Source organism: Acomys minous (assembly GCF_964271855.1).
Source record: "Acomys minous genome assembly, chromosome: 5".
In the NCBI taxonomy this organism is placed as follows: domain Eukaryota; kingdom Metazoa; phylum Chordata; class Mammalia; order Rodentia; family Muridae; genus Acomys; species Acomys minous.
This window is the reverse complement of record NC_140494.1, coordinates 3641906-3655322: the sequence shown is the minus strand read 5'-3', so window position 1 is coordinate 3655322 and position 13417 is coordinate 3641906. Positions and strand designations below refer to the sequence as shown.

The following is a 13417-nucleotide window of genomic DNA, read 5'->3' as shown; positions in this document are numbered from 1 at the left end:
GATTTTTTTTGTTGTTGTTAGGTTTTATTGGAGGTAATGTTTCTCTGTGTAGCCCTGGCTGTCCTGGAACTCTGTATACCAGGTTGGCATTGAGCTCAGAGATTTGCCTGCCTCTGACTCCCCAGTGCTGAGATTAAAGGTGCATTACCACCACCACCTGGCTGAGCTTAACGATTTTAAATGGCCTACTTTAAGTAATTGAAAACCCATGTATCTGTGAAACCCATGCATCTGTGCACATATTTGTAACTATTTTATGTACATTAGCACATTTCTATGAGTGAACTTTGAATATAAACTTTATATGTGATCTAGACTTTACAAATACTGTGCTTCAGGAATGATTTGAGAGTGGTCCTGGAAAGCTCACCTGTTGAAATTTAATCTTCATTCCAAGACTTTTTTTAAAAAGGGAAAAAAACTTAAGCCAAAAAGAAGAAACTCTACACACACACACACACACACACACACACACACACACACACACACACGATAGTATTTAGAAGATGGGCCTTTGTAAGTAATTAGGATTTGATAAGGTCTGTAGGGTCAGAGGCCACATTGACTGGATTTGGGTAATTTTACAAGAAGGAGACTTGAAGATGATACCCAAAGCCAATCTAAGACTGTCCGTGAGAAAGTTACCAAGAAGAGACTTGATACCCTAAGAGCATATACAGGGGGAGGAGGTCCCCCTCAGTCACAGACATAGGGGAGGGGAGTAAGGGGGAAGCAGGAGGGAGGGAGGAATAGGGGGATACAAGGGATGGGCTAACAATTTAGATGTAATATGAATAAATTAATAATAAACAAAAAAGAAACAAACAACAAAAAAAGACTGCCCGTGAGAAAGGCATCATGACTCAACCTCCAGAGCCCTCTTCTCTTATATAAAGTTCCCCATCCTCTGATGTTTTACTGAGTATTACAAAACAGAATAATACATATCCAGATTTTTGTTCATCATGTATATTTTTAACATAGAACTTCTCTACTATATAAGCTGTAAATATTACATAAACTTTACTCTATGTAGTTCAGTGTATAAATAAACTAAATACATAAAACTATACTGCACCTGTTATGCTTAATATATACATTTATGTGCTATATATACTTTAAATATTGTATGTATATATATTAATTTATTTACCTTTGTTTTACGTACCTTGGTGTTTAGTCTGCATGTATGTCTATGTGGCAGTGTCAGACCTTATAGTTGCAGACAGCTGCGAGCTTCCAGGTGAGTGCTGGGGTTTGAGAGAAGGTTCTCAGAAAGAGCAGTTGGTACCCTTCACCACTGAGCCTCAGTGTCTCTCTACACCTGTGGTATATTTTATATATCATATGTAAATTTTGTTTCATATGTAATTTTATACTACATGGTCTTTATGTATTATTTGCATTTTATGCATTACATACATTACCTATATATATACACACACTTTATCACATAGATTTACACATTATTTCCACATCACAGTATAATCCACCCAAGCACAAATGGCCCTGCTGCTTTGTGCTCTGTCCCAAGCCCTGGTATTAGCCTCCCCAGCAAGGCTTGGTGCATTTCACTCCAGCCTAGTCCCCTGTCCTCTCCTTCCTTTTACCCATTACCACCCTTTCTTGCCTTATAAATTGTAAGATGGAATCTATTGCAAATTGGAGGAGAAATCTCTACAGGTAAGCATCCAAGTGTGTGCTGCCCAAAGTGGTCTGGGAGTCAGATGCAAGGTCACAGCTCCCAAGGTATAGAAATTTACTCCAAAGCTCACATGAGATACACGAGATGCGGCATTACCTAAACAGTCTGCATGTTTTATGAAGTGACACTTCTCTTTTTATTATTTAAGTAATTTATTCAGATTACATCTCAATTGCTGTCCTCTCATTTGTATCTTCCTGTTCCTCCTCCCCCCTCTCTCACTCTATTCCCCTCCCCTGTGTCTGTGATCTAAGGAAACATCCTCCCCCACCGTATGATCACAGCCTATCAAGCCTCATCCTGGTAGCTTGCTTACCCTTCCTCTGAGTGCCACCAGGCCTCCCCGCCAAGGGGAAGTGGTCAAATAGGGGGCACCAGAGTTCAAGTCAGAGTCAGTCCCTGCTCTCCACACAACTGTGGAGAATGCGCTGCCCATTGGCTAGATCTGAACAGGGGGTCGAGGTTTACTGCATGCATTGTCCTTGGTTGGTACAGTAGTTTGAGCAGAGCCCTCTGGGTCCAGATCTACCAGCCTCGATGGTCTTCTTGTCTTTTTTTTTAATTAATTTATTCATATTACATCTCCATTGTTAGCCCGTCCCCTATTTCCTCCCATTCTTCCCTCCCTCCCACTTCCCCCCTTATCCCCTCCCCAATGTCTGTGATTGAGGGAGACCTCCTCCACCTATATATGCTCTTAGAATATCAAGTCTCTTCTTGGTAACTTGCTATCCTTCTTCTGAGTGCCGCCAGGCCTCCCCATCCAGGGGACGTGGTCAGAAAAGGGGCACCAGAGTTCATGTGAGAGTCAGATCTCACTCTCCACTCAACAGTGGAGAATATCATGTTCGTCGGCTAGGTCTTGGTAGGGGTTCGAAGTTTACTGCCTATATTCTCCTTGACTGGTTCCTTAGTTTGAGGAGGACCCCAGGACCCAGATCTGCCTGTCATAAAGTTCTTCTTGTAGATTTCTAGGACCCTGTGGATCCTACTATTTCCCCATTCTTCCATGCTAGTCTCGCCTAAAGTTTCAATAGGAAGTCCTCTCCTCTGACCCACTTTCTTGGTAAGTAAAGTTTTTCATGGTACGTATCCCTTGGAGTAGTGTTTTGATATAAGTGAGTATATACTGTTTGTCTCTTTTTGCTTCTGGGTGAACTCACTCATTATGATAATTTCTATATCAACCATGTTCATAGCTGCTTTATACATAATAGCCAGAACATGGAAACAGCCTAAGTGTCCCTCAGTAGAATAATGGACTAAGAATACTACTCAGCTATTAAAAACAAGGAATTCCCGAAATTTGTGGACAAATGGTCTTCTTGTCTTACAGCTACCCGTGGGGCTGTGTCCACTAAGGGAAGGCAGTGATAGAAGCTAGCTGGTGGTCCTAACACCTGAGAAGCTCAGCTAACACCTTCGGCGTAGCTCCCCCACGCTAGCTTAGCCTCACCTGGCCTCACACACCCTTCTTGTCAGCTTTTGGTATTTATACATCATTGGGGTGGGATTTCATGACTAGATGAAGCTGGATAAAAAGATTCCCCCCAAGATAAACACATCCCTTCCTGCTAGATTTAAAAATATGCATTGAAGTGGGTAATATTGTCAACCTGAGAGGATGACCTAAGAGACAAGCCCCTGATGATATCTGTGAGAGATTTCTCGATTTGGTTAATTGGGATGGGACGCAGTCGCCCCACCCCCACCCGCAGCTAAATTTGAATGGAGCTGGTGTCCCAGAGTGCATAGCACAAACACAAGCACTCATCCCTGGCTTCATCCTGACTACGGATGCAGGGATGCAGCGTGATGAGCTCTCTCATGTGCCTGCCGCCATAACTCCTCACCACAACCGACCTTGTCCCCAAACCACAGGCCAAAATAAACCCGTCCCTTCTCAAGTTGCCATTGTCAGGTATTTTGTCACATTAATGAGAAAAGTTACTCATGCAACCATCACCATCTACACATTGAGGTGCCTGGGCTCTCCAACTTTGTTTTCATTCCTTAATGCCAATCTCACTTTCAGTGAAAATAATAATGATAATAACATCATCATCATCATTATTTTTTTATAACTATAACTTTACTTCTATATGATATTTATATATTCAAGTTCTAATCATAGTTACTTTAGAATGTGAGTTTTTTGGTTTTTTTTTATTTTATTTTATTAATTTATTCTTATTACATCTCAATGGTTATCCCATCTTTTGTATCCTCCCATTCCTCCCTCCCTCCCATTATTCATAGGCTGTTTAAAAGCCTGCAGGGCCCAACCCTCCCCTGCCCCTTTAAGAGCTAAGTTCTTGAAATACAGGCAAAAGCTGACTTGAATGAGATGAACTTGAGTCTCTGACCGTAGCTACCTTGTGTCAGCACAAGCTATAAATTTAATACTGCTCTGCTGCTGGCACTAATAAGTTAGCCCTGTGCTGCCCCTTCACAAAGGACAAATAATGACTACTAGTCCCTGGTTATTCAGAAGAATGTAGTCACAAATATTTCCATCACATCAGATTTCAGATTTTTCTTTTTTCTTTTCTTTTTTTTTTTTTTTTAATTTCAAAAGCTCCCTTCATCCATTGAAGAAGGAAGTTGGTGACAATTTATCTTTCTTCTGATGTTAACATTTCTTTTTCTGTGTGAAATCTCTTCATCTGCACAGAGTTTGTGAGAGACATGAACAGTTCCAACACTGCATAAATGCAACAATGGGCAGCATAATCTGCATGTTACTGTGATGTCTAAATTGTCCTTCAATTAAGTTTGAGAGGTTTGTGAGAGCTTTAATTGATCTCTTTTTAGATACAATGAGCTATCAAAAATGGAATACTAAATAACAGGCTCTTTTGTCAGCGTATGCTATTAAAGGGGATAGAGAGCTATTTTAGAACCTGTTTCTAGCATATTGATTACAAAGAGCCCTTGATTTGTTCTGCTGACCCACCTGGAGGACATCTGTCCCAGGAGTTGATCTGTAGACATTTCAAAGTCCTCAGTGCACAGCCATGTTCAGTAAGGGTCTGAAAGGGTGTGGCAGGATGCTAGGATACAGTGTTTCAGGGTTGCATTTCCGACTTCACAGTTTTGTTGTGCGGGGATGCCACCATCCTACAACATTGTGATTCAGAGAGAAGAGAAGGAGGAAAGACCCCAATATTGCATGGATGGAACACTATCTGCTCCAATAACTCAAGTAGGAAAGTGACACTGTTGCTCTCAGTGGGGCTTGAAATGGCCACACCACCAAAATCCAGGCTAGAAGCCATGTTTGCTCACGTTGTCATCTGTAGTTGCTCTGGATCCACACAGACTCTGAATGAGGATGTTTCCATGGAGGCAGCCAGGCCAGGAGGTTATGTGGTGCCCACAGTGCTCTGGGTAGCATAAACTGACTTAACTTACATTAGATTTCTGTTGGCTACTTAGAAATTCTCTTTAGTCCTCAGGCTGTTGAGTAGGAAGACCCTCCCAACCATAGGCATGTGAACTTCAATTTAGGGACTAGAAAACATATACAAGTCAGGAATGAAGAACTGAAAATGAGTCCTGTTTTCTTCTTTCATTGCTCTTGAAAATAGAAGCCTGATTTAGTTCCTAGTGTTAAAAAAATAGTCAGATCTGCCACTACTCAGATAAAATCCAAACTGTCTGTTATACCTCTAATTATCAGCTTGCCTTCTGGGTAAAATGGTACTATTCAATTATTGTTTTTTGTTCACTTGTCAACTACCAAAAAAATTATCACTGCTTTCAAATCACTGAAAGAACAGAAATTCTGCAAATTGCTTTTTAAATGTAGTTCCTTCAGACCCCATACCTCTCTGTGGAGTGTCAGAAACTGTACAATGCCATGTTGCATGCAAACTGAGTTTAATGTGGCTGTTTCCATGATTTGTTGTACATTATGTAATTTTGCTGAAATGATTTCCTTTGTCACCACTTTCTATGGGGTTCATTTTGACACTTCCCACTTATCAAGTAAAATATATGTTTCATACAGCCCCTGTAAATAAAAGCAAAATTGTCAAACAGTGATATGTTCCTTTAAATCTCCTTTTGAGCTGATGACAATACCCTGGTCCACCAGGGGAGTTAGCCTCTGGGCTCTCTCAGAGACCAGTCTCTTCAGGCCCTTTCATCAGTTTCCTCAATTACAGAATGATACTGGCATAGTCAGCACAACCCTGGGTGGGGGCATTCAACTTCCATTGTCTTGTTCCAATTATAACTTTACATCTTTACATAATATTACTTTTCTTAACATCTTAAAATGCGGGGTGGAGGCATCCCTTTCTTTAGTGGTATAATCGCGGAAAAGTTGCTCAGAAGAGATCTTCACATTTAAATTTTAAATTATAGCAATGCTACATTGAGAATAAAATGCTTCACTCTTTTAGTTAGCAAACAAATAGTGGCCTTTGCGTCTAACATATATATTGTTGTACTTTGCTCACAGTCTCCTCCCACTAATCTCCCCTGTCCTCCTACCCCTCTTATTGGCCCCTGTCATATGTCTGTGTGATATTTATTATTATATTCTACATATGAAAAGAACATGTAGGTATTTTTTCTGTCCCCATTACCCTTCCTCCTCCCATTAGATCTTTTCTTCCCTCATTGTACCCAGTTTTAACGTCATCTATGCCATCAGTGGATAGACAGACAAGACAAATAGGTTCTGCAAAGAGAGAAAATGTGATACTTGTCTTTCTGAGTCTGACTTATTCTGTTTAACACATTGATTTCCAGATACATCAAATTTTCTGCCAATAGCTCAATTTCATTCTTCTTTATACCTGAATAAACCTTCATTGTGAGTAAATAGCACATTTTTTTAATCTTTTCACCTGCTGATGGCCTTGTAGATGATTCTACAGCCTGGATATATTGAAGAGTACAAATCTGTAGATGAGACAGTACACATAGCATGTGTAGGTCTAATGTCCTCTAACTGGAGTCTCTGAATTAGGGACACCTAGTTGTGTGCCATGTGTTTATACCAGAGTATCGCAAAGCACAGGGGAAGTAACAATATCAACATGTACAAAATGTATATGTAGGAGGTCTTTGTTCTCCTTTATTTTAATTAGTGTTTCCTTAAAAGATGAGAAGGGAGAAACAGTCCTCCAGTATCCCTGGACAAGAACAGAGTTAGCATGCCAAGTCCCATGATGAAGCAAGGCTTGATCACTGCCACTCAAGTTTCCATGTAGCAGCTATTCTAAGATTATACTTTGTCTATAACTCCACAGAGAAAAGTCTGCCCTTGGACTCCAGAAATTTACATCCCATTGTTGCTGTTAATGCTGAAGTGAGCCAGGCTTCTCCCCTCCCTGCCCTGAGACTTCTTCTTTTTTTTTTTTTTTTTTTTTTTTTTTTGGTTTTTTGAGACAGAGTCTCTCTGTGTAGCCTTGGCTGTCCTGGACTCGCTTTGTAGACCAGGCTGGCCTCGAACTCACAATAATCCACCAGCCTCTGCCTCCCGAGTGCTGGGATTAAAGGCGTGCGCCACCACCGCCCGGCAAATATTTATTTATTTTATGCATATGAGTGAGTGCTCTATCTGCATGTACACCTACACACCAGAAGAGGGCATCAGATCACACTATAGATGGTTGTGAGCCACCATGTGGTTGCTGGGAATTGAACTCAGGACCTTTGGAAGAATAGTCAGTGCTCTTAACTCCTGAGCCATCTCTCCAGCCCAAAGGTGGTTTCTCTCTCTTTTTTTTTTTTTTTCCTTTTTTGGTTTTTTGAGACAGGGTCTCTCTGTGTAGCCTTGGCTGCTCTGGACTCACTTTGTAGACCAGGCTGGCCTCGAACTCACAGCAATCCGCCTGCCTCTGCCTCCCAAGTGCTGGGATTAAAGGTGTGCGCCACCACACACATGATACAAATGATACCTGGTGCCCTACCAGTTCCAAAGACTGTAGAAATGCTTGCATAAAAGTCCATGGGAAAGTATGTTGGCATAATTGTTTTAATCTATTTTATTTGGTTCAAATATCTCTACCTCCATTTCCCACCCCAATCCCTCCCAGCACCCCAACACCAGGTAGGAGAGAAAGAAGGTTCCAGGGGAAGGGGGTGTAGGTCTCTTTAGACTACTTCCTGATGGCTAGGGTCCTTGAGTTCCTTGGGGCAAGACCAGTCTTCACAGTCAGGAGATCTCCAAGTTCTCATCAAACTGCGACAACAACCAAGAGCAGCAGAGGGGAGCAGCAGCTGTACTGTTGTTGTTGTTGTTGTTGTTGTTGTTGTTGTTGTTGTTGTTATTATTATTATTATTCCTTCCCCCTCCTCCTCTTCCTCTTCCTCTTCCTCCTCTTCCTCCTTCCCTTTCTCCTTCTCCTTCTCCTCCTCTTCCTCTTCCTCCTCCTTCTCCTCCTCCTCTTCCTCTTCTTCCTTCTCCTGCTTCTTCCCCTCCTCCTTATCCTTTTTCTTCTATTCCTCCTATTCCTCCTCTTCCTCCTCCTCCTCCTTCTCCTCCTCCTCCTCCATCCACTCATTCTTCAGAGCACCCTTGGCCCCTCCATGCTCTAGCATTTATACCCTCTCCAGAGTTCCCAGAATTAAACTATCTGCAGCTGACACAGATCATGCCTCTCCTATAGCAGGAGACAATCATAGTTAACAACTCCAAACAAAATGAAGCGGCCCCATATCCCACACCTGGGATTAAAGCAAAAACCTAGTTACAGAACATAGCTGGTTTTTGTTTTGTTTTTTTTAAGAAACCAAAATTGTCCCTACAGAAGCACTTTGGAGGCGTGAATGCCTTTCCAATGGATGCCCCCTATCCTCTACCTGGAGCACCAGGTGCTGAGCTGTCTTATGTGAGGAACCAGCAGGCACAATGGAATAGAATGTGATCGCGCCTGACTCCCTAGTGTTCCCCACACTGGTGAAGCACTCCAGTCACCCCAAACAACCGTGACTTTCTGAGTGTGTCTGCTTGCACCCTCCTCTGTTGGGATACCACAGTTTGCAGTCCCTGTATGGATCCCATCTTCTCTGCACTTGAAGAATCCCATGCTACCTGTATCTGTGACAGTTCTGCCCTGCTACTCTCAGTTCCATGTAGATGTCAAGCACGCATTGTCAGTGTCCTTACAATACTTATCTGGACTTCTGAGAGAAAAATTATGATTGGAACTATGTCTCTTCTTTGCCTGCCTTCTCCAGCATACGCTCGTGAATTATATCTTTTATGTTCTGGATCTTCTAGTAGTTAGTAGTAGTTAGTAAAACCGGAAAAGTGACCTAATTAAACACTGGAGGAATTCTCCTACTACGTGCTCTGAAATGGGCACACTTCTCTCAAGATGCCTGCTTCACCAGCTGTTGACAACAGCTACTGAAACCTTTACTATGCTGCTGAGCCTGAGCATGTTGGACATATCTAAGGACACTGGTCTCGCTCAGAGAGGGAGGAAGTGAAGATACACAAATATTCATTGCATTGTATCAGTGTATACCTCATTTTACCTTCAGAGAGATTCTATGACCTGCTTAGGGTTCCTGTGAGACCAGTGACTCCTCAACCATTTTATTTTGTTTATATTTATGAATTTATACTCAACATTGGTTTAAAAGAGCAACTTCAATTTTGTCAATTTACTTGTAATGATTCCCGAAGTAAGGTCTTTCTATCTGGTCATTTAAAGTCAGAATTCTGACAAACATGATTGTAGCTATTTATGAAATAAGTTCATACAGGGGGCTGGAGAGGTGGCTCAGAGGTTAAGGGCACTGACTGCTCCTCCAGAGTTCCTGAGTTCAATTCCCAGCAACCACATGGTGGCTCATAACCATCTATAATGTGATCTGATGGCCTCTTCTGGCCTGCAGGTATACATGCAGAGAGAGCACTGTATGCATAATAATAAATAAATAAATCTGAAAGTTCATACAATTGAGTCTACAATTGTGACCAATCAAAGGAGGGGGCACAGTCAGTGGAATCTGGTGATAGTATCCATTATATATCTGGACTGCCAATGAGTTTTTCTAACTTCTGTCTCCTAATCAAAGTGGTAAAAAGAAAGGCATGCCCAAGATTTGTAGAATGACATTTGCAGGGAAACAGGACAACAGTGTACTTGGCTCTCATGCTAAATACCATGACTCTGTGGCTAAAACAACAGTTCTGTGTCTCCCGAGAGAATGCAAGCTCCAGCTGGTTGGTTCCTGGTGAGTGCACTCTTCCCAAATTTCATGCGGATACCTTCTCCTTGTGTCTTCACTTGTTGAAGATAGGGGCAGAGCAGTAGTATTCTCTCTCTTTTATCAGGAAGTTACAATCTTACAGTGTCATCTAACCTTGATTTCCTTGCATGAGACTACCTTCTGAATACCAAGACTTCAGCATGTGAACTTGAAGAGACTCCAGCAGACTAAACCAAGCATGCCAGTAGCCTACCTGTACACTTATGCCACTCGCCCAAGTGCCCTGAGCCTGGTTAATGGGCATGAGCCTTACCTGAGATTTTCACACTTTTCCTTACTTTGGAATAAAAGAAACATGATGGGAAGGAAGAAGTCTGTATCAACCCACATTCTCTGACCCCAGATGTTACTGTACCAAAACAGCCTAACATCCAGCCTTCTATTGACTGTTAGGAACCGGGAGTGGTACATCAAGGAGACTCAGAGCAGGAGGCAGCTCACCCAACAAAGCGAAGTCACACCTCATTAGGAGGATGCAGGTAAGCAGAGGAGCAGATCCATCTCAGGACAGCTTGAGTTATGTCTACAGGGTCCCCTCAAAGGAAAGCAAGCGTCATGGCAGCAGATGAAGCATACCTCACTGTCACCTTCCACCCTGAGTAAATGGATGGCCCAGCATCTTGCCATCAGCGACATCGCTGTCTGGGGAAAAATGGAAGAGTTGAGTTTGATGTTATAAATCACCATAATTTGTTACAATTTTCAAAGACAAATATGACAGGGTGGAATTACTTTGCAGCACCAAGGCAGTCATTTGCAGAAGCCATAAAGTGCCAGCATAAATCTGAGTTCAAGATATATTTAATCTGAGGAAACAGAGCGCAATATCACTTCTGTATATTATGTTTACCAAGAACTTAGCTACACTGATGCTGAACTATCACTGAATGTTCATTTCATCTCTCTCTCTGAATCAAACTGACTCTTGAATAAAGACTGTGTTAACAGTTGGGAGGCATTCTCTTCAGCTTTTTACATCTACTCAATTGGAGGAAGGGAAGAGCTGATTTCTCTCTTGTCTAAGGGTGATCTGAACAGCACCATCCTGGCAAAATACAGAACCTCCAGATCCATGACAGATCGTGACAGATTGGGTAAGGCGGCAGGGTGAGCACACTGCTCAATCAGAATCCTGCTCAATTTGTCATCATTGGTTAATGGAGATGTGGTTTTGGGTTTGTTGCATATTGACTCGTTCATACACCCTTCTGGCTTGTGTCACTTCTCTCTCCAAACACAGTCACATTACTTCCAACTCAAGAGCCTGAGTGAACACTTTCTAATGCTTAGAAACAGATGTTAGCAAGGGGATCCACAGTGTGAGCGTTAGTTAAAGCAGAGAACTGGAGGTGAGCAGGTCCCTCCTGTGAAGGAATTCACTTACGCTAGGAGACAGATTCAGAAACACAGGTGAAATGCAAAAATAATCACTGGGTACTCATAGAGGGTCCAATAAGCTCAAGTTTTTGCTCAACTTTGTTGGACAATTAATCCTTGTTGTCAATGTGACAAGATTTGAAACAGTCCAGAAGACACTTCGGGTTGTCTAGAGAAAAGTTTTTATTCAGACAGGTTGAAGTGAAGGAGCAAGATCTATCCTAGGTGAGGATGGCATCATCTCCCAAACTTGGGATGTAGACTGAATATAAAAGTAAAAGAAAGTAAGAAAAATACTGCCATTCCTCCTCCTACTTTCTCTCTCTCTCTCTCTCTCTCTCTCTCTCTCTCTCTCTCTCTCTCTCTCTCTCTCACTCTCCCCCTCTCTCTCCCCTTCTCTCTGTCTGTCTCTGTCTCTCTCTGTGTCTCTAAGTCTCTCTCTCTCTCTCTCTCTCTCTCTCTCTCTCTCTCTCTCTCTCTCTCTCTCTCTCTCTCTCCTCCCTCCCTCCCTCCCTCCCTCCCACTCTCTCTTTGACCACTCTGCCGTGTCACAATGGACTACATCCCTACAGACTGTGAACCACAATGAACCTTCCATTTCTTAAGTTGTGTTTGTCCGGTATTTTGTCACAGCCATGAGAAATGTAGCTAATGATCCACGTAAGGACCCGTCTTGCTCTCAAGGACTTTAAACTCCTGGCTTTATTCTGACTATGGGATAGAAACTGCCACAGATTCTCTTTCACTGTGCTATCAAGTGGACAAATAAAACATGGACTTGAGTGATTTCTATTATCACTCAAGGAAGGATAAGTTACTAAAAAGAGAAAGAGATATATGCCATTATTCCTACAAGTCAGAGACATTTGCTAGGTAAGACAATGCTACTATAAAAACAGCAAAAGTAGCATTCATATCTGGAAAATTTTACAGAACAAATGGCCTGTAAGGGGGTGAAAGAATTCAATGTGATCCCAATGCCCCTGTATTAGAACTCTCACTGTGCTAAGTCATCTGCAAACTGTAGGAATGGATACTTCAAATGGCTTCCCTATGCCAATGTCATAGACTTGTGACCTAAGAAACCTGTGGCTCTATGGAACTACTTCAAAAGCCTCCTGACAATATGGCTGCTTCTCAAAGAAACTCTGTGCTCTAACTCTGGATATATCAAACATGAATAAGCATTGCACCTATGCATTACAATGTAGAAAAAATCCCAAGAGTGGTCTGGGAGTTTGACTGTGAAATTTGTCATTCCGGGGCATTCTCTAAGTAGTACAGAGTCTCATGTTTGCCAGGGGTGATTAAATTTGGATGAAAATCTAATCAGTTAAAAAATCACTGAATAGTCCCATTGACTATTGTCTAATGTCTAATGACTATTGACTATGTCTAATGTAATCACCTCCAAATTTTCAAAATTTAAAAAAAAACCTTTCCATTGAAATGTAAAATTCAAGAAAGAAAAATGGAAAGTAATAGGTACAATTTAATAAATCTTCACAAAATGAACACACACATATGCACATGCACACACACACACACACACACACACGAGAGAGAGAGAGAGAGAGAGAGAGAGAGAGAGAGACTTATCAAACATTTGATCAGAAAACAATATTCTAGCACCTGAAAGTACCACAAGTTTGGCCACAATCCTGAACTCCCCAAGGATTGTCATTAAACTGACTTCTAACAACATAGATGAATTGTTCCAAATATGTGATCAGACACTCCTACTCAAAAGTACATTTTAAAAGACATGAATTTTCATTCATGTACATCTTATAAGGGAACATTTATACTTTATCTATACTCCATATACAATGACCTATAAGTCAAAGGTCAGAATTAACATACACCTGTGTGGAAATAGGTGTTCTTGTATTTTCCTTCTATGTTTCTGTCACTCACCTCCAACAGACAGCTGCTTTATGGGGGGAAGGCACTAAACAATCACAGAACAGCATTCGGGTGTTTATTTGGTGTGAAATACTCAGTGTTTTCCAATACAGGAGATTCAAACCTCTCAAGAAGTGAGAAGATTTTTCTGTTCCTTCAGGAATGATAGAATCCTCTCTTCCCATGGAT

At 41.7% G+C, this 13417-nt stretch overlaps 2 protein-coding genes across 7 annotated transcripts in view; one reads left to right on the top strand and one right to left on the bottom strand.

Moving 5' to 3' along the window:
* ADARB2 (adenosine deaminase RNA specific B2 (inactive)) overlaps window positions 1-13417 on the top strand; it is a 542249-nt gene that overhangs the window by 181597 nt on the left and 347235 nt on the right. The window lies entirely within an intron of this gene.
* LOC311597791 (uncharacterized protein) overlaps window positions 1-13417 on the bottom strand; it is an 80556-nt gene that overhangs the window by 42197 nt on the left and 24942 nt on the right. For both annotated transcript variants that reach the window (XM_084782149.1, XM_084782150.1), the window contains exon 2: window positions 10523-10588. In XM_084782149.1, coding sequence (XP_084638275.1) covers window positions 10523-10588 — 66 coding nt within the window. The remainder of the gene's footprint in view (window positions 1-10522; window positions 10589-13417) is intronic.